This window comes from Cygnus olor, chromosome 1 (genome assembly GCF_009769625.2).
Source record: "Cygnus olor isolate bCygOlo1 chromosome 1, bCygOlo1.pri.v2, whole genome shotgun sequence".
Classification (NCBI taxonomy): domain Eukaryota; kingdom Metazoa; phylum Chordata; class Aves; order Anseriformes; family Anatidae; genus Cygnus; species Cygnus olor.
In genome coordinates, this window is record NC_049169.1 from 114,365,529 (window position 1) to 114,386,609 (window position 21,081).

General features: G+C 39.3%; 1 protein-coding gene across 4 annotated transcripts in view; it reads left to right on the forward strand.

Annotated features, from left to right (window-relative positions):
* The window catches only part of LOC121079872 (SH3 domain-binding glutamic acid-rich protein-like), a 32,076-nt gene that overhangs the window by 4,586 nt on the left and 6,409 nt on the right, over positions 1-21,081 (forward strand). For 3 of the 4 annotated variants that reach the window (XM_040577723.1, XM_040577708.1, XM_040577716.1), the window contains exons 3-5: positions 5,306-5,491; positions 11,355-11,435; positions 19,132-19,245. In XM_040577723.1, the coding sequence (XP_040433657.1) occupies positions 5,306-5,491; positions 11,355-11,435; positions 19,132-19,245 (381 nt within the window). Of the gene's footprint in view, positions 1-1,114; positions 1,805-5,305; positions 5,492-11,354; positions 11,436-19,131; positions 19,246-21,081 lie in introns of those variants that run through there. The other variant, XM_040577697.1, reaches the window with a different exon arrangement.

Below are 21,081 nucleotides of genomic sequence, written 5' to 3' on the forward strand. Positions count from 1 at the left end.
AGTTTGCATGTAAGAGAAAAACACCAATTTTCTTCTGGACTGTATTTAACACTTTATTCTTGAAAGCAACTCAAAATGTAGAGAATTCGTGTTAATGCAGGCTTGCTTGCATGCTATATTTTACTACAGGTATAACATTTCCATATAAATTATTTGCCAGTTAATAGATTTAATTCTGTTGAAAAGAAAAGAAAAGAAAAGAAAAGGATGAAAGAAAGAAAGAAAAAGAAAGAAAGAAGCAATATATATTCCCTGAAGAAGGAAAAAGTGGATATTGTATCTGCACAAATACCAAGGTAAATTGTTTACAGTAGAAATTAGTCTATTTATTTTTAAAAGAGACTTTAGGACACTACACCTGCTGAAGGGGAACAGTGTCTAGTAAAGAACCTGCAGTCAAAGTAAGCTGAATGAAGTTATGCAGATAAAAATGTCTTCCCATCCTCCACCCTTTCCCTAGCCCCCTTTTTTTTATATATATATAATGCCTCTTGAAATGGTGTACTGATGGTTTTTAGTATTGAGCTCTACTGCTGTATCTGTCAGTATAGTGTATCAGCTGAAGGAAAGGGCATGTGAATAGTAAAGAGATTGGAAGTCTGTGGGAGGTGGAAACCGGGAAAGGACTGTTTCCTTTTATATCCAGTTCCCATATGAGCTCAGATTGCAGCTTTCCTTTGGCGGTCATTCATTCCCAGTGACATGGCTAAACAAATTGGCTGGTGCTTGCACATAGCTTAACTACATCTCTGTTTCTCTGACACCAGCTCCATGTCTTTAAGAAGCTTCCAGAGTTGAACAGTTCCAAACCATCCCCCCCCCCGTTCACAGGGCTACCATCTCTAGAAAATGAAATGGGAAACATTCACTAAAATTCAAACTGGAACACAGCTAAGGAAAGTTTGCAGTTCCCTCATCAGCTTTTTTTTTTTTTTTCTTTTCCTTTGCCAGCCTATCTGTAAGCCTGACACTCTGAATTTACTATTGACATTTTCCCATTCCTCATTTTTTTTTTTTTTTTTTAATAAGAAACCTGACATGCAAGGCAGAAAAAGAAGAGGAGGAGGTTGGAAACTGCAGGTTTGGTAGTTTGTAATCTAACAGTTACTGCTCAAACAATGTTGTAAATTGCCACACATCATGCATTGGCAGTCTTTTCTCTCTTGTTTGGTCTCCCGTTTTGGTTTCCTTTGGTTGACCAAACAAGATCCTTACCTGCCTCCTTTGCCAGTCATCCATTTCTGGGGAAACGCTGTGACCGTGACTGGAATCCCACTGCAGACATCCTGGATGTGTGTCTTGTGGCTATCACCTTGGTTCTCCTTCAAGACTGATGCTGTGCGACGAAGGCATGGATTGTTGCCATTGCAGCTACAGGAGTGGGGCTGTAGTTCAGCAAGTCAGTTTTTTGCGTGCTTCGATTAAACACCGGCATTTAGGAGATCGCTTATGCAACTAAAACTAAGTGTATTTAGCACTAGCCAAACCCAAATCTTTCCTATGCCGTACATGCTTCTTGTATCTCCCTCCCAGCAAGCAGCTATAGCTAGCTCCTTTCCTTTTGGACTGCAATGAAGGGATGTGTATGCTATGCTGTGCAACATGCAAGCTTTATCTGGTCATTTTGAGTTGTTAAGCATTGCTACTTTAGTTTATTACTGCAGAGAAAGATAACTAATGTCGGTGAACTGTAATAGGTCTTAAGCTTATCAATGCCAATCTCTACTACATGTTAGCAGCCTACAAAAGCTGTCAGTGGGATCCTAGACACATACTGGAAGGAAGAGTATGGCATCTTTACATGGTAATGTGCCTCTATATTTCCTTCTTCCTTGTGCATTGGGTGTATGTATAGCTATAATAATCTGAGTAGGTAGCGTGTGTTCAGCTTATTGATACATAATTGCAATTCCAAGTAAACACCATGTTCAGCTGAAGAAGTTTTCCACATTTACTGATGAAATAGATAGAAGGTATCCTTTCAATGAACCTTTAATGAGTTTTGATATATATAAAATAAAACTCACTCCTGCAAGGAGCCAACACAAACCCTAATATATCACTAAAATCCTATTAAAAACAAATTTTCTATTGGCCTTGTACAGCTTCTCCCTGAGAAGTATGAATTTCATCCCTGTGAAGCTTAAATTGGAAGACTAAATTGTCCTAATATCACTCTTCATTGTGGCTGATCTCCATCGAATACATGTTGTTCATTTTGAATTTCAAAATACGATGGGCCTGTATCAGCAGAGTATCATTGGTAAAGAATGAAAATCTTTTCTATTTTATGTACTGTACAATTGCACTACTAATTGCAACTGGTTATCACGTTATTAAGTACTTTTCCAAAGTGAATATAGTGAACCCAGTAACATTCTTGTGCTCTGGATCAGTTGCTTGAACGATGTAATTCGGTGTTGCTCTAGAGCAAACCTGAGGTCTGTATTTTCCCTCTCAATGATTCAGAAATGTATTTTAAATAAATTTCACTTTATTATCTTTGTGTGCCAAACATAGCTGATACTGAGCTATGCATTAAGACAAGCAGAAGTGGGGACACTCATAGCCTAAAAGGGTACTAAATGGTTGTCTTGAAATGTCTTTAGTAAAAACTAAAATAATTTTGGTACTAGCCGCAGAGGTGTTTAGAAAAGGGTAATGTCCTGTAAGGTTCTAGTCTACCATAAACCATGAGAAAATTGGGTCTTACACAGAGGATGTCTTCCAAAGTCTTGCTTACTGCTGCTCATGGTTAGGACACCTCTAAAATCCCTTTTTATTCTCAGTGTTTCTGCAGTCATTTTGTGAACTTGCCCATGTTCAAATCTGCAGGTCTCAGTTTTCGTGCAATCCGTTCACATCAGAAAGATTGAGCAAAACACAGACTAATGAGACTAACACCTCACTAAATAAAGAGCCATAGCAGAAGTTAGAATCTAATAAATAAGAATAGTGATCAAGAACAGGTTGTCTCTGTCTCAGAATTGAGAGCTGGGGCAGCTCTGCCTGTTGGCATTAACGTTCCTGCTGCGGTAAGCTGTTGACTAGATAACATTTGCTTCTGCCATGGGCAGCTGGTCAACGGGAATGATCTGAATTGCAACAATATAGAAGATAATAGCCAATTATGCATTAGGTGAAATTAATATTAGCTGTAGCTCTTACACTCTAGCTAGGTAATATTTATTTAAAACAGTTATTTCTTAATGTAAAGGACTATCAGCCATGGGGGAATTTAAGCTCTGTTGAAAGCCAGAATGGCATTGATGAAATAGCATCGTGCTCACCACTACTTTCCAGGGAATCTATGGCCAAGTTATCTGAATTCTTCCCATGCCATCAGACACAAGTGAGGGCACAAACAAGCTCCTGCAATCTCATCCATTCTGGGAAAACCTTTGCATGTCCTCTGTGTTGTTTCATCCTGGAAGATTTCCCTCTCTGAGTGCTGCTTGCTGGAGATCCTTTCAGCTGCCAAGCTACCTAGTGCCAGCCATGGCTTTATGGTTTCATACTTAATGTATGTCCCAGAAACTAAATCTTTTTCTCTGCTTAAGCCCTAGTAATTGTTAAGACACAGCTCATCTTCTGCATGGTTTATTATTATCATCATCATGAGAAACATCTTGCCTTATCTTTATTCAGCATAATTACATATAACTTTATTTTTCCTCAGCATTCATTTTTCTGGTGCTGTCTGAGCCTCTTGGGTATTATGAACTTCAAACTGAAGAAAAATTGTTTATCCAGTTTTAATGCTACAAGCTATAGCTGCAGCCATAAGCAAGGGAGCTCAGACCCAGTAGTTCCATTTACCTTATCTCCTCAGTGACATTATCTGTCCAGGCACTAGCTATTCCAGGAGCCGTATCTCCTTCAGTGCCTGTGTCCAAAGAGACAAGCTGATGCTGAAATTGCAGCTGACAGCACTTGAAAGGACTGGCTTTCAGAGCATGTGGTAGCACTCTTAGTACTGGTTCAGGCAGATTTTTTTAACTATTTATGCAAACATTATCCTGCCACCTCCTCCAATGAAGTGGGCATGTGCATTCCTCAGGCAATCCTTTCTGACATCTGAATGTGTTTGGCAAATAATTGTGCAGCTAAATGGCCATTAGGAAAATGACCTCTGTTTAAAAAGTGAAAATAAGAATATATATGAGATCTGTCAGCTGCGTGGCTTGTGAACACATTAGAGTAGGATTTCCATTCAAAGTGATTTGCTTTTTCTAGCTCACAGTAAGCCTCTCCTGCTGTCTTAAAAATGTACAGCATTTTATGTGTGTTATTTTTTGCAAGCAAACGTAGCTGTATGGATAGGTATTTCCTCACTTAAACAAGAACAAGAAATTGTATCCTTAATAATAATAATGAAAATTAACTCCTCCAATATAACAGGCTATCATTCTACTTCTTCAGCTTTTCAGGTTTATTAGATTGTAGAAATACATAATCCGTGGGTTATTTCTCATCTCATTGCATGTCTCAGACTGATTTACACTGGTCAGGTGTCACTTTAAATTTAGGTGTTCATATTTCTGATTTGTGGAAGACCTAGTTTCAAGTCATAGGATCAGTTATATGTAAAAACTACATGGATACATCATGCTGGCTACCATCTCTATATGACACTAGCAGGCTGCATGGAGTAACATAACTGGGAGGAGAAGGGAGTCATCTCTGAATTGTGCTAGGTAGTAATGTGGTTGTGTGTGACCAAAGAGAAACGTGAGAAAGATTGTACAGATCAGTTAAACAGCACTTGCTTCAAATACAAACAGAACGTTGCTGTCTATAATGTGGGACATATTCAAGCATAGGAATTAAGCTGTACTGGATTTCCGTTGACTTTATTTAATTATGCCTAGCATTTAAGAACAGGGACGGAGAAACAAATGTGGTTCAGTGAAATCTAAATGTCACATGCAAAGAGTAAGAAAAAAGTGTGTATCGTATATTGGGGAGAGTATGTACATATGTAGGCAGGATTAGTTTAGCTGTTTGTACGTGGCACTCACAGATCTGTTTCAGAGTAGGAGGCTTCCTGCTGAGTTTCTTTTCAAAGATGGAGGTACCACTGCTTCCAGGGAGGAAAGAAAGAAGGTGAGGGAAAGAGAAGTAGTGGCAGTGGTCTGGGTGCTGAGAAGCAATGTTGAATCTCAGTTTCAAAAGTGTGGGGGCTCCTGGAGCACTGGATCAAACTTGACATACTTGTATTAGCTCTGCTCATAATAGTAATCACTTTTAGAAAACATACTGCAATTTTATGAAGCAATTCTGTTTTCTTCTCTTTCCTAACCAGATCAAAAAGAAACAGCAAGAAGTAGTGGGATTTTTAGAGGCCAATAAGATTGACTTTCAGCAAATGGACATAGCAGGTGATGAGGACAACAGGAAATGGATGAGAGAGAATGTCCCAGGTGAAAAAAAGCCTCAAAATGGAATTCCTCTCCCTCCACAGATCTTCAATGAGGAGCGGTATTGTGGGGTAAGAAGCTGTTTGGAAATTTAATGCCTGCAGAGGCACTAAATGTCTTCTTTCACAGAAAGTCACTCTTTTCCATTAGTTGGAAATGTCCAATTTGAGATTCAGTTTGAAAGAACAATTGTTAGAAAGTGTTTTTAGGCACAGAAAGGAAATTAAAGACAAAAATATTCCTTTTTAAATAAAAATACGGTTGGAGGGAAAACTGACTAGAGAAACTCTGCTTAATAGGCTGTATGTATTATCCCCCCCAGACCCAGAGCCTGTGCAGGACCCAGAGCTCACTGCAAGGTGTGGAGTTTGCTGCCTGTGAGGAGCTGTGTGTTTTTCCTCTCACATTCTCCTACCTCCTGCTGTGTAGCTCACTCACAAGTTGGCCTGCTGTTGGCTCACTGCCTACACTCTCACTTCAGCTCCTGAAGACCAAAGGCAGTACTGGCTAGGTGATACTATAGCTTCTTCACACAATATCACAGGATAACCAAATGTAGACTGTAAAAACAGCTCAACTGCATTTGGAGTAGTAAGTGCTCAGTTGTGTGGTTTAACAATACCGACTTATTCAAGACTAGCTGTATGGCACTTCCCTTCTCAAACTTTCAGTTAATTTTGCATGCTGTGTGTTGGTCTTTTGTCTGTTTGACACAGAGCCATCTGGGGTGCTGGGATGTCTGAGACACCAGAGGCCATGAACAGGCATCTTTCTTTTCCGCTATGTTATAAATATAAATAAATAGGAAATGCATTTGACTGGAATAACTCTAATATGTGGTTTGAGTTACTGAAATTATATTGCTTATTCAATAAATCCAACTCTTTGTAACAGAAATTTTAGCACATTTTCATATATACTTGTAACAGGTTATTCTCTTGAAAAAGGTCAGATCAGTGGCACATAATACTGCAAAAACATTAATATTAGGACTTGGAATCAAAGGAGATATCAGAGACAGATTTTTGCTCATAGTCTGCGTGGAAATACAGACTGGAAAGTACTCTAATATGATCTCTGAAATGAACTTGCAAAGTACTATGAAACGCAGCTCACATAGTGAGTCCAGTTTTAGGTTACTCAACAAATCCACTGTGAACTACTGTGAAGGTTGTTTGGGGAGAGAAGGGATTTACATGCCACTACGTTTTCAGAATTAACTTAAGTGCTTTGAGAGAAAGAGTTGCTAGTATGAGTAAAGAGTACAATAATTTCCTCATTTTATCATAGCAATCTTAAAAGAGAACTTGGTAGGTTAGAGTTCATGTAATTTCAACATCTAATCGGTACCAATAAAATGTATCACTTGATATATCTTACTCTGGGTTTCGTGGCAGCCAATGTTGCCATAAATATTTCTGAGATTCCCTAGAGAGGTTACTTAGTGAATTAAAGAGTTGTTGCCTTGCAGAGCATTGCAGCCAGTCAGCCTTGTCAGTAAATGATAAATATACAATTTTTACTCCATGTGTGAAGCTATTTCAGGAAGCCAAATAATCTGCATCTTAAAATAAAGCTATGTTAAAGAAGAGTCCTTTGCAAAAACACCCCACATTGGAAAGGGGTCTAGAAAGCGACTGTAGCTACTGTTTTAAAGCTAATTCAAATTTATAATTAGTTTGAAAGTCTCCAGAGTTCTCAAGTGGCCAGCTCTCAAAGCTCATAGCTAGTGATCCCAGTGGGTGCATAACGAAGATTCATTTTTTGCATAGTATCTCAGCACACTTTCCAAATAAATGATGTAAGGATATCAATACATGATCCTTCCCCTTCTACACGAGAAGAGGTGCCTTCAGGGAGCTGCACAGTGTGTGTGAAGTGGGATTAGGTGGGCTGCTTGAGAACAAGGCAGGTGGCTGGCAGACTGCTGCAAAATTCCTCAGACATTCATGATGTCTTCCACAGTATATCTACAGCACAAAGCTGGGGATTTGCATTCTACTTCCCTGCAGAGCCTTTGCAGGCCCAACAGACCAATCATTCTGAAATCAAGGACTGTTTCACCCTGTTTGAGGTTTATATAAGGTATATATCTTAACTCTTCCCCTGTGTCCCAATTCCTTTGTCATCGGCCACTTTAGGAAAAACAGCATTGAGGATAAAGAAGATCAGTCTAGGTCACAGACTCCAGTTCTGTGTCCTGAATTCATGAAAGTCCCTTTAAAATATGTTGTTCTTGTTACAACAGTCTTCAGAGGTCTCAGCTTCATGGCATCAGGAAACCTTAGTATTTCTAGTCTGGATATATGCGGCAAATTTATACACATTTTCTTGTATGACAAAGTTGCCCTTTAGCATAAGAAGTTCACATCCAGTGTATTTATAACTGGAAATTATATCTTCTTTTAATATTATTTTTGCAGTGTTAAACAAGTCAAGCTCTTTACGCCATTTTTACACCTCTTTTTTTTTTAAGACTTTTTTTTTCTTCTTCCTACTAAATTTTTAATTCCCAAATAGTCTTTATTATTATTATTATTTTTTTAAGGTTAGAACTTGTTACATTTCATTTCTGCTCATTCTTCGTTCTGAGATCTGCCCTTTCCCTCACTTCCTTTCCCATTGATCGTCCTATATGTTTTGTTCCCATTCACATATATGTAAGCCTATAACATATACATATAAGCAACATCCTGGTCTGGGGGCAATGGGGATATGAAAATTGAGGATAAAAGGTTTCTTTCCTCACCCAAAGAAAGAGAGATTTGGAGAGAGACACGACAACCTCCAAACACTTTAAATGCTGAGCCTGTAGCAAAGAGGAATTCGTTATTGGTCTGAATTAAGTAGTGAGCGTGCTTTGAGGAGGTTGGTCTAGATGGTCTCCTGAGGTTTCTCCCATCTGAATTACCATGTGGGTCTAGGATTTTGTAAAATATGTTCTGTTCCATACCCAGTAGAGACAGAAAAGATGTAATGGGCAAAAAATAAAGCAAAAGAAGTTTAAATCAGGCACCAAAAAAAAAAAAAAAGAGAGAAAAAAAAAAGTAATGTTATCTAGTAACCACTTGAAGAAGCAGATTAGAAACAGGTTCGCTTTCTGTGCCTGGCTATAGCACCAGTCTCAAGTATCCATTCTAATCCATCAGTGTTGGCAATTAAGTTCTTATCTGATCTTTTTCTTAAGCTTCTTCTTCGCTCATGTCTAGACAGACGTCTGCATCTGTGTCACTTTCTAAATATACTGAACACTCTGTTGCTCTTGTCTAAATTTCGCTAAAAAAAAAAAAAGAAAATAGGAAAGAAATGTAAAGTAATCTGATTTTCTCTGTAAACTGAAATCTATGATTTTCTCCATAAACTTAAATCTATAGACTAGCTTACATTGCATATCTTATAACAAACAAACAAACAAACAAACAAAAAACAACAATGCACAACTGTTTTTTAGGTAAGACTTTTATTTCATGCCTTGCATAACTGCTAAAGTCAAATATAGAGAAATCATAGGAACCTTTGGACTCTGTGGTCCACCCTCCTGCTCAATTCAGGGGTAGCTGTAAAGTTGTAGAGTGTGTTGCTTGGGGATTTGGCTGTCTGAGTTCCCAAAGGCGCCAAGGATGGCGTTCCCACACCGCTTCTGTGCACTCTGATCTGGGGCTGTACCGCTCACTCTGGGAAGAGCTTTCCACTAATGTCCAACTGGAGTTTACTGTTTTGCTGTCTGGCATTTCTACAGTGGCCATATAAAGGATGATATGTAGATGGTATGTGTGCTCATTTCATAAATTTCTTTGTTTTGTTTTTATTTTTATTTTTTATTTTTTGGGGGGAAAAATATATGTTTTGCTGTATTTTTCAAAGACTCATTCCAAAGACAAATGACACCCCCACCCTCTGCATAGACCATTTATGTCTTCTTATACAGATATAATATTATTGCTTATCTGAAATAAACCGTTGCTGCTTTTTTTTTCTTACTGCCTGCCTTGGGAGCAGTTATCTTCAGTGGTTCAGTGAGTGGTGATTTGAACGAGTCACCATTAAGAAAGCAAGAGTGCAAATGTACAACACAAAAACTGTTCCACAATCACTGTAATCCTGCTTTTACTTGATTTACCTTACAATTTACTGTGAGATACCACATTTACTCTTTCATATTGTACACTGCCTCTTGCCAAGGAGTACTTGATATGCTGGAAGATTGTATCCTTCACTGATAAGGGGTTCGTGTGGTCATTCGCACGTCTTGCTTGTGACCTCAGGTCTTGTTATCTACAAGGCTACGTGCCTCTGGAGATTTTTTGTGCCTTTGCAGTCTGCTGCTTTTCCTCTTGGGGAGAGCTAACAACATAAAATATCAAGTCCACTTCATGGCCATTCCTTGTTACAGTCTTCTCCTTATTTCCCACCTATTGATACGCTGTGCCATAGTTTGCTTGGTCTGTTTAATGAGTATGTGGTATGCAGAAGGGCACAAAGGTTTCATGTGATTGTATGGCTTGTCAAAGGCCTGTGTCAAATTCCAGCCTTTCGAATTGCAGAAAATCTTCATGCTCTTGTTTGCTGTAGCACTCCAAAATGTATGGGTCTTCAGACACTTAAGAGCAGCAACAGGTATTCTGCCTGGTCAGGGCAAAAAGTGTTCTGGGGCTTCTCCCAGATCGGGCAGTTCCCACTGCCTGTAGCCAGGTCTGTGTGAAAACCAAGCTGTCCCTCCGATAAATCAGTGAAATGGGCTGTCATTTAACCTGGCTGTTAAGCTATGTTGCCTCTTCCAAACTGGACTGAAATGTCATTGATTCCAGTCTTGTTGATGTTAGAGTGGCTTCTAAATCATTTGCTGCAGCCTTTCCCTAGGATAGCCTTCGCCAGTCATTTATGGAAATACCAAAACAGCCCAATAAAACAACTCGGGTCCTAAGTCAGCTTTACAAACAAGTCTCAGTGATGAGTCATCACCTTCTTATTTACAGGGTTCTATTTTTGGAGTTATTTGGGATGAGAGGAAGGATGATAAAGTGGTCATGGCAGTAGTCTAGGACTCAGCAGATGTATTCAGTCCCCTGTCCTATACAGAGCTGCCTTGTGATCGTGGACCAGCCACTTATGACCAGAGTTTCTGTTAACTTCTTGCACACGTGTTGACTTTTACCTGCCTGAGATGTGAGTTGTGAACTCCCCAGCAACACACTAGTGATAGCAGAGTTTCCTTACTTGATAGGAAGGTTGTACAGATGAATACAGGAAAGACCAAGTGAGTTCTAGATGGTAGGATAGGAGCCATCCATTCCATCTTTTCAGTTAGTTTTCATTTTTCAGCACTGAAGAGAAAATGGACATTTTTGATACTGTCTTAGCTCTTCAGCTCACATATGGACAAGACATTTTGGCTGGTACATATATGTCAGAGGGAACAACAAAGCCCTTTGCTAAGTTTGTCTGAAAAGATACTGCATTTTCTGATTAGAGTGCCTTTCGTTAAAATAGCTTTCTCATTGCCCTTTCACCTGTGCCATTATGTTGACTGTTCCCTTTTCTTTGTCATAAAGCTGTCTAGGGTTTTGAGGGCCTATTTTGTGTTCTTGCAGCAAGGTTTATTTTAACATTTAAATGGGAATAGCTTTGCTTTGGTGTGTATAGCTGAGGCACATTAAAATGAGACGCTTGGTTTTATCTGATTCTGACATAGATGCGATATAATTAAAGTGTAAGTCTCTGGAGAGATTTGCCCATTTGTTCATTTTGCCAGCCAGGATGAAGCTCCCTTTATCTGAATATTCTTCCTGGGGCTTAGATAATGCAGTCACTGCTGCAAATGCATAGTCATTCTCATCAATATAAGAAAGATGTGCCTGTACTAGTCTCTTCCTCCCGTGCTTTTTGTTTTATTGTTGTTACCAATTCTCTGTTGTTTGTTTGTTCCATTTTTAGGACTTTGAATCCTTTTTCTCTGCTAAAGAAGAAAATATTATTTATTCATTCCTGGGTCTTGCTCCTCCTCCAGGCACAAAGGTAGGCACTGCTGTCCTTCCAAGGGAGACATATATTTTATTTTAATAAACGATGAAGAGAAGCAATGACTCAGCATGTCAAATAAGGGACGGTGACAAGCATTACATTAGACACTGGTGCAGCAAAGTGTTCTTAAGGGAAAAAAAAATATTGCTGGTTCAGTACTAAAAAAATACTTTTCTCTTCCCTTCTTTGACTAAAAGCTTGTTACCATGCCTCCAGCTGATGATTTTCTCTTTTCTTTTTCCCCTCTCCTCTCCTCTCCTCTCCTCTCCTCTCCTCTCCTCTCCTCTCCTCTCCTCTCCCCTACTCTCCCCTCCTCTCCCCTCCTCTCCCCTCCTCTCCCCTCCTCTCCTCTCCTCTCCCCTCCTCTCCTCTCCCACAAAACAGTATTTTATCATGTTCAGCTTTCAAATGATGCAGAATTTCCAAATGAAATTTATAGATTGTGCTACTTACATGAAACATTCACTTCTCCCTGACTGCATCAAACTGAGCAAACCAAGTCTGTACACCAGCAGAGGGGCCGAGGTGCTGGACCCATTCCATCCTGAATGGGTGCACAAAGACTGGCACTATAGGGTTCCCTCCCTCTGCCTTGAGATAAGTTAGGGTCCTACCTAGGGCCTCACAAACTCTCTCTGGCAAGTCTACCCATTTTTCTTCATCCACTATCTTTTGAAAATGTTCTAATATATTTCTGGCAAAAGAATTAGATTTATTTTTCTTTTTCATTTACAGAAAGCAATATTTTGTCTTTCACAAAGGCTTTTCCTAGGTAGAAGCTTTGTAACTGGGAGTCTTATAGCCCTCTTATCTCAAGATCATGTTAGATCATAATCAAATGTTACCATCTTTAATACGGGTGATTCAACAAACAGAATGAATCAAGAGAGTGATGAGTCAGTGACAGCAGAGAACCTGCAGTGTTGTGGTGACCTGGCTGAAGAACTGCCCTGGAGCATGGGTTCTGCTTTCTGGTCTAACTCTGCTGCCAACTGTGTAGAACTCTGAGTGAAATGCCGTTGTAAATGCCTCTGTTCTTCCTCTTCTGTAAAAGCAGAGAGAAAAAACAAGCCTCTTCTTAGTGCTTTGAGAACTACAGATGAAGAGATACACAGGGGAGAGACACAGTTGCTATAAATGTTGCCTTTGACACTGAGTCCCAGTGTGATAAGGAACTAGTGATTTAAACCTGCTTCAGCTGTCCCATCACCCACTAAGGTAAAAAGTACTTGCCTACCTCACAAGGGTCTTCTGAGATTTCATTTAATTAACATCCACAAAGCCATGCAAGGCTTAAAGGACTCCAGGTATTACATATAATAATCATTATAAAAGATATGTGAAGTATCAATGAGATAAAGAAAATTGCATTTTTCTATCTTCCCACTTCATACATTATCTGCTGCTTCATGCAAGGTTCTCTTAGATAGCAGGTCTTGAAGCAAAGTAGCAATTTTTTAGAATTCATTCATTCCAAGATGTCAGCTCAGGCTGTTACAGTTTCTACTTCGTGACAACTTTGTAAATGTTGAAAATAATATGTTCAGTAACTTCTTCTGGGCAGGTAACTGTTAGTGCTATTGGTAGAAAACAAGCATGGTTTATACTGATTAATGGCTGCATTGGTTTGGTGATTGTTTCAGTCCAGAAAGGGGAAATAAGTGAGAGTGCTTTTAAAAAATCTTTGTAAAGAGTGAAAGTATGCTTCCATCCTTTTGGAATCTGTTACTGAATTTGAGAAAGACATATAAAATCTTTTAACATTTATTTCAGAAGTGTTTCTTAGCATCTTCACTGCATGACAGTCTGGCTGTGCTTTGTCATACAGATAACCTTGCTGCACTGCTTCTGCTTTCCTTTCATTAGGCTGTCAATTCAGCCTTAGCATGAAGTACAATGGGTGGCTCGTGACATTGCTTTTCAGCAGCATGAATCTAGGATAATAAGTCAGGTGTGAAAGAAATGCTAATGATGACACATATGAGAGGGTTTCCAACTAATCCCTTCATAATCAACCTTCCTTCCTTCCTTCCTTCCTTCCTTCCTTCCTTCCTTCCTTCCTTCCTTCCTTCCTTTCTTTTCTTTTTCTTTCTTTCTTTCTCTCTCTTTCTTTCTTTCTCTTTCTTTCTTTCTTTCTTTCTTTCTTTCTTTCTTTCTTTCTTTCTTTCTTTCTTTCTTTTTCTTTTCTTTCTTTTCTTTTCTTATCTTTTTTTTTTTTTTTTTTCTTCTCTGGAATATGGTGATAATTTAAAACTATAAAGCATGGAAACACCATAAAACAGCCAGAGAGCATTTGCTTTATAGGTGTTAATACTTCATGGAGTCATTGTGAAGATTAATATGAAGCTGATATGCCTTTTATATTGACTACTCTTGCCTCAGAAGATTTTCTTTCCTTTTCCATTTTTTGACTCGTTGCTCCAGCAGTAAAAAACCTCTTTAATGACCATGTTGTTTCACAGCACAGCCCACTAGGAACTCGACCAAAGGCTGTTCTGAACTCCATTTCTAGAGCAAGCAGAGAAACTTTTTTGCTACTCCCTCAACAAACTCTAACTTCCCAACAAAATAGTTGGAGTTAAATTCCTTGCTGTGTCAGCCTGCTGAGTGCAAAATATGTTTCAATTTTGCAAATTCTCTTTCTTGTAGCCTCGATGTCTCTCTGAATTAGGTGGCTACAACTTGTCAGCAGATAATCATCCAGTGTTTACACTGAAGTGTTACTGGTAGATGTTGCAGCTCTGATGGTGCCAGAGCCTAATGTGCAAGCTTACAACCTGAGTCTGATATGTCTGAAACACATCAAGACTGTCACCAAGGTGCAGATTGACAGTAAGACACATGTAAAGATTCTTTGAATACACAGGTACATAAAAAAGATCCTTCTCAAATCTGCAGCATGTTCAAATTGGTCTTCACGCACTTATCTAAATATCCTTTTACTTAAGAAAAAGCTTTAATTATTTCACTAGGAAACTGCAAATCAACATCAAAGTTAACCAGGCTGGTCAGCAAACAGTCTGCAGGGCAGCTGCTTAAGTAGGCATCTACTTCTCCCTACAGTCATGTCCTGACCTATGCTAAATAAAGGGTCTTGGTAAGGTACCACTGTGCAAGTAATGACTTAATGCTGATCTCTGTGTTCCCAGTTCCAATACAAGGAAGTGTTTTGATGCATGAACGGCACATGAAAACTTCTGCAGATCTCAGTGGAAAGGATGATGCTCTAATTGCTAAGTATTTGCTTATTCCACTGTGGGAGTTGGGCAAAGATCTTCAAACTTCTTTTCCTATAAGCCAAATATATTACTATCATTTTCACAAAGAGTGCCATGTGGCCATAAAACACAGTGACCCTACCAGGAATCAGTGCATGTTTTTGGTACTTCTGAAAGAGTCAATTAGCTCACACAGTTCTCTCTCCCCTGTTGCCTCGCCATCACACTGGTTACCATATTTTCTAAAGCATCATTTAACAGGAATGATAACACAGTTTTAAATCACAGAATATCCCGAGTTGGAAGGGACCCGCAAGAAGATCAAGTTGAATTCCTGGATTCACACAGGACCACCCAAAAATCAGACCCTATGTCTGAGGGCATTGTCCAAACACTTCTTGAACTCTGGCAGGCTCAGCGCTGTGATCACTGCCCTGGGGAGCCTGTCCCAGTGCCCAACCACCCTATGCCTAAAAGAAGAAGCTGGCAGGGTGTTTGTGCTATAAGTTTTTTAGTCTATTAATATGAAATAACTTCCCACTTGAAGGAAAACATGGACTTAAATACCTCTATTGTAATTTTTAAACATCTTTCAAGGCAGGCTGGCACTTATGCCGGACCCAAAGATCACTGGAGTTAGTGATAAATTTCTGAAGGATCCCATTTAATCTTGGATTAAGGGTATGAACAGATGTTCATGTGCCAACATGTGCCAACATGTAAACATATATACAGTTGAGCTATAATCAATGTACTTTGTACGTCTAGGGTCATGCATGTCATTCTCAGCTGCCCCCAAAGCTTTCTTTTTGAAACCCTAATCATGTTTATGAGCCTGAGACTGTTCTCAATGTTCTTGAAAATGCTCTGAAATACTGTTAATATATAAAAAGCCCATTAAAAGCAATAGCTACACTATTTATTTATTTATTTATTTATTTATTTATTTATTTATTTTTGGTAAAATGACACAGGTGAATTGTTCCATTAATGAGATGCATATTACTTAAACTAAGATGACAAACAGTATGCTGCATTATTACACCTTTGAGTATCTTAACAAGGTTTGAATGCAGGCAATTAATTGCTTTTTATTTTCAGGGACCAACAGTTTTTTTGACAATTGTATTAACCAAAACGCAATACTGCTTCCATTTCCCTGAACTCCAGAGAGCAGGTAGCTTGTACAGAGATCATTTACGTTTGCAGCTGTTCTCTGAACTCAAAGAAGCTGCTTTACTCAGACTGAAGGTCTTGTTTCAAATCTTGCATAAACTTAAATCCTTAATCTTAGTATTCTTAATCTTAATACCTAAAATCTTGATATCCCAAAACCCATAGATACTTGAGATTTAGTCTTTTAGTTCAAGAAGACTTCTACTAAGACTGCTTTGAATTACAAATTTACAGTATGTGTATTTTATTTGAAGGAAAAGTAACTGGTCATCCAATCTTAATGAAAGTGAGTTCATTTTACATTAATAAAAAAATAAATAAATTTTGTATTGCTCTGAAGAGCTAGTATGATGATGGTATTCCAAATGCCACAGTTCTCCATATAATCAATGAGAACAATGTGTGTGCATGTGTGTGTGTCCTTGCTAACAAAAAACTGCTTCTAGAGTTCAGATCTCTCAGCCATCACTTTTATTTGCCTTATGTTCTATGCCTTAAGTATATGATTCATCTGAGGTAGTTTTACACAATAGGTAAATTTGAATTAGAATGCCATCTTCACTCTTTATGTGTTTTATGTATCTGCCAAAAAATATCGACTGCCGGGATTTTGCAATGAAATGTTAAGATACATGCTGAAAATAGATTTCTAACCAATTCAGTTTTCACGAACACTAACCTTTTCATTTTAGGAATTGCTACAAAGAAAGGATCTGCAAGGATGTTATGGTTTTCTTACAGAAACAATGTATAAACACGGCATTGGACAAGAGAATTTCAATATCTTATGTGTTGCTACATATTTTAATCTTCAAATATTTTGTTATCTTTTGGGGGAAAGTAAAAGATAAATTAAGCCAAACAATTGTCTCTGTAGATCTGTTTTTCATAACAATGCCACTAGCATCAGAGTGCAGTGAGCCCACAGTTTTATGTACGTTTCAGATGAGACAGCATTGGCAGAAAAAGTAGTCTTTGGTCCTTCCTCTGTCCTCCTTCTCCTGTTTACTCATCGCTGGCCCCAGGCATCATCCACGTGCTGGCAAAAAAATTCATGTAACTGTGTAATGGAGGGAACAAATTGTGTGAGGTGCTGGAGAAGCTTTTCTTTCTAAAGCTTTAATCTTGATCAGTCTCCCACTACAGTTCACCGCACAGCCCCGCAGAGGTTTTTGCTGACGGTGGTTAAGGGACAGGTCAGTACTGGGAAGGGCTGCTGGGAGAGCCTGGCAGCTTCTGCAGTGCTGGCTGCTGGTAGTTTTCTTGCTGCTCTTCCCAGGGGAGAGGCATGGCAGCCTCTGTGCCCACTCTCTTTTCATTACAGGCTTCTTACAGACGAAACACGTTTTCCCTGATTCAGGAAAAAATTGACAAAAAGAGCATCAAATCTTACAGACAGTGAAGTTTCAGGAAGAAAACACATCTGCAGGATTATTTTGTCTATTTTCACTCTATCGTGATACCTGCTTCCAAACATTCCTGACCTCCTTTCTATCATTTTAATCCCAGCTCAGCAGAGCATCTGAGCAGGAGGACATGTATTGCACTCCAGATTTTGGGATAAAGATGTCAGAGTCAGAATTTACTCGAGTCTGCACTGGGGCTAAAAGCCAGGTAGATGCACTAGTGTCATGCTTCCACAGGCTAAGTACAGTGGCTGAGGAAATCGTACATGATCATACACAATAAGGACACCAGAGGAGGACCTGTGAAGCTTAAAGGCCAGGGGATCATGACCAGTGGATTTTGTGTAACACTAGGGACAGAGATGAAATTACTGAAAAAAAAAAAAAAAAAAAAAAAGAAAGAAAAAGAAAAGAAACCCCCAAAGCAATTGGGTGAATGAGTTGTAAGGGTTTGGTCACAGGGATGAGAAAGGAGCTTCTCTTCTGTTCAGGGATGTGCTGCTCTGCCCATAGTGTGTAGGACTTCAGATGGCACAGGACAGGATCTCTGAACCCAATTCTCTGTCATTGGAGGAAACCACACCAAGTAACACTTCTCAGAAGTGGTCAAATTCCCTTTTAATGAATGAGGTCCATTGCCTCCACTTCTCTACTAGAAACCTCTTCCAGTTTCACACTGCTGATGGTTAGAAATTTTATTTACAGCTGGTTTTACTCATTTTGCATCTACCTCAGTGCTCTTCTTTATCCTATCCCTACCTGATATTATTCTGATATATTTTTAGAGAGCCATCATGTCCTCTCACTGCATTGCATTCAATAGATTAAAGTAGTAAAGTTTTTTTTTTGTCACCCTTTCATAAGACAGGCTCTCCACTCCTTCAGATATTTCTGTGACCCTCCTCTGCACCTGTTCCAGGCTAAATGTCTTTCTTGAGCCTGAATGACTGGAATGGTACAGAGTGATCCAGAGGAGGTTTCACTTTTGCTTCATACAATGGCATTAGTATTTGCTTCCAGCTCCAGCAGATATAATTCACCTCATGCATCTGAGGATCGTGTTTATTACTGCTTTCACTGTTGCATCATGTTTGTGGCTCAGTTATTCTGTCATTACTTAAATCCATCTATCTTTTTCTTATTTCATGATCATCAGCTAACAAGGTCCCAAAATACATTATAAACATCTGTTTCTAATATCTGTCCCAGGACTACCTCTCCCAAATAATGTGACTTTGCAGTTAATGCTATTGCAGTTCATCCTATTTCTATTATTCCACTCAAGGCCACACAGGTCTCCTTTTGTCTGACACAGTGTGTGATCCAGTGTGACCTTTCACAGCTACTTCGCCTGGGCAGGACTTGAAAGGAAGAGTCTTCTGGGAGCTGCTTGGTCATGCTGCTGGAATAAATAGATATGATAGATTGGTGTGTGAATTGAGGGATAGTTACCTAATGTTTTTTTTAAAAAAAAAAGACTATTAAGAGACTGTGCATGAAATCCTTTATTACATCTGCTTTTCTGTAGCCTCCTGGTGAAGTTTAATTGGAGTGCATGCTGGCGAAAAAGGTTTTTTTCTCTGGAGCCATCAGGGTGAGCATCCGTTTCTACTAAACTTTCTACAGAAAAGTTAGGGGATCTGCTATGCTCTGAAAAGGAAGAGGTGCTTCAGTTCTTGTTTTCTGTATACAAACCCCAGGCCTTTACCAGCAAAGCAACATGCCAACACGCTTCTTTCAAAGGAAAATGTCCAAAAGGGTCGATTTTGATTTGACTGCTGAAGTAAAATTAGAAAAACACCTCCCCAGACCATGAAGTCAAGAGTTGTATGGAAAGGAGTTGTTGTTTATGTGTCCTGAGGCTAATAATGACTTCTTCTTTGCTGCCAGGAAACTGAAAAGTCTGATACCACTAATGAAGCTGTGGCACACACGGAAGACAGTGCAAATGAAGGGACTCATGAAGAGTCTCAGTCTGCTCAGTCACCATCAGAAGATCAACAGGTAATTTTTCCTTTTTCACTTTGTGATTTGAGGATTTCACCTGTGCTAAGCTCAAGAAACAAAACCCCACAAGCCCTCCTAATACATCTTAGGGTGGGAAGACTGATTGCAGAGTGCTCCTGCTTGTCTTTTGGATGCATTTTCTTTGACATCATGGTGATATTAAACAGATGAAACTCCAGGGAACCCTGCTCTGAATCATGGATAACAATTCTCTTTCTTTAGCAGTTTCCTTTTGCTACTTGCTATCATATGCCACTTGCCGCTTGCTATCATATGCTTTTTTTTTTTTTTTAACGCTCACTTGGATCTCAACTCTCATTACGGAGAATAATTTAGAACTAGACATCTGAGTCCTATCCATGTGGAAAAATTGGCTGCTGTCAATGACCAGCATCTGCAGTGCTCGTAAATCTATTTGTTAATGTTTGCTGTCAGGTACCAGCGTTGACCGCTGCCACAGCAAGCTGTATCTGACAGTGTCTTCTCTAGTCCATGCAGGAGCCCCTGCAGAAATGGAGACCACTGTTATCCTTCCTGCATGCCTTATGGTATGATATCAAAGTCAAACAGGCAGATCTCAAACTGCAGTGCAAGAGGTTCTTGGAAGAAATCGTCTGAGTTCCTTCGACTTTCTAAAATAATAGCTGCAAAACATAACATTTACATTCCCCTGCAGTTAGCTGACATCAGTAAAGTAGTTATGGTTGAAAGCATAGATGGATCGTGTGAAAAGGGGCAATTCTCTCGTGTAGTCTTCTTCCTCAGTGGGATGTTTGTGTCACTGGCCAGGGTCTAGACCTAGTAGAGACTAAGCAGAAATGGGCCCTGTGTCTGGAGATAGGAATCCCGATACTTTATTTCTCTTGCTGCTGTGCCAATTTGGCATTTAAGGATGGCTTTGGTTTGATCTTGCAGTATCAGGTGACTTCTTCCCAAAGAGGCAAGCCTACTGCTGAATCAAGCACTTACACATTTTTTTTTTTTTTTTTTTTTTTTTTTTTTTTTGTGGTTTCAAATCAGACATTCCTTGTGGAATATCAGTAACAAATGCATCATCTCTCACTATTTTTTTTTTTTTACATCCAGCTGCAATGTCTTTCCAGAGGAAGTACCTCAGTCTTCACAAATTTCCCCATTCCCATTTTTAACAAGGACTGAACCATTAGGTTGGAAATGCACCCTTTTGCACAGCCTCATGCAAGTCTCAGGCACTGGAAGTCCCATTTAACATTTCAAAGTTGATCCTACATGACGATGAAAAGAGACACAGTACTCAATGGGAACTGAAATTTCTCCTTAAATTGTATCTAAGCACTTTTCATGTCTCTATAAATTCAGCCAACACATGAATGCCATCAAATACCTTTTTCTCTCAAGAGAAATGCCAGCTTTTAAGAGAAACCCAGCATAAAACAGTAGTGCATCCCCTGGCTGGATTAGATTACCTGCTGTTCTGGCTGGCAGTCTACTCTAATGTTTTTCAAATGAGGACAAACTGCTGGAACACACCTGCAATATGTCAAGCAGCTATGTATGAGCAGTTTTGTGATGACAATGCAACGCCGCTTCTATACAACAAGCACCTTGCTCCATTTCTTTCGGAACAGATAGGAGCTGTAAGTGGAAAACATATTGTCCTTTAGTTTTGCAGGGAGGGGAGTGGCAGAGGAGTGAACACCAGGCAAGAGGGTGCATTTGAACGGATATTTCTGTTGTTATGAGGACATAAAACACGATTAGTCTTACAAATCCTCCTCTTTCACCTGCATGGTCTTGGCAATGTTGAAATGTTCTTACACGGTCTCACATAAGGGGGAGGAAAAGCCTTCCTGA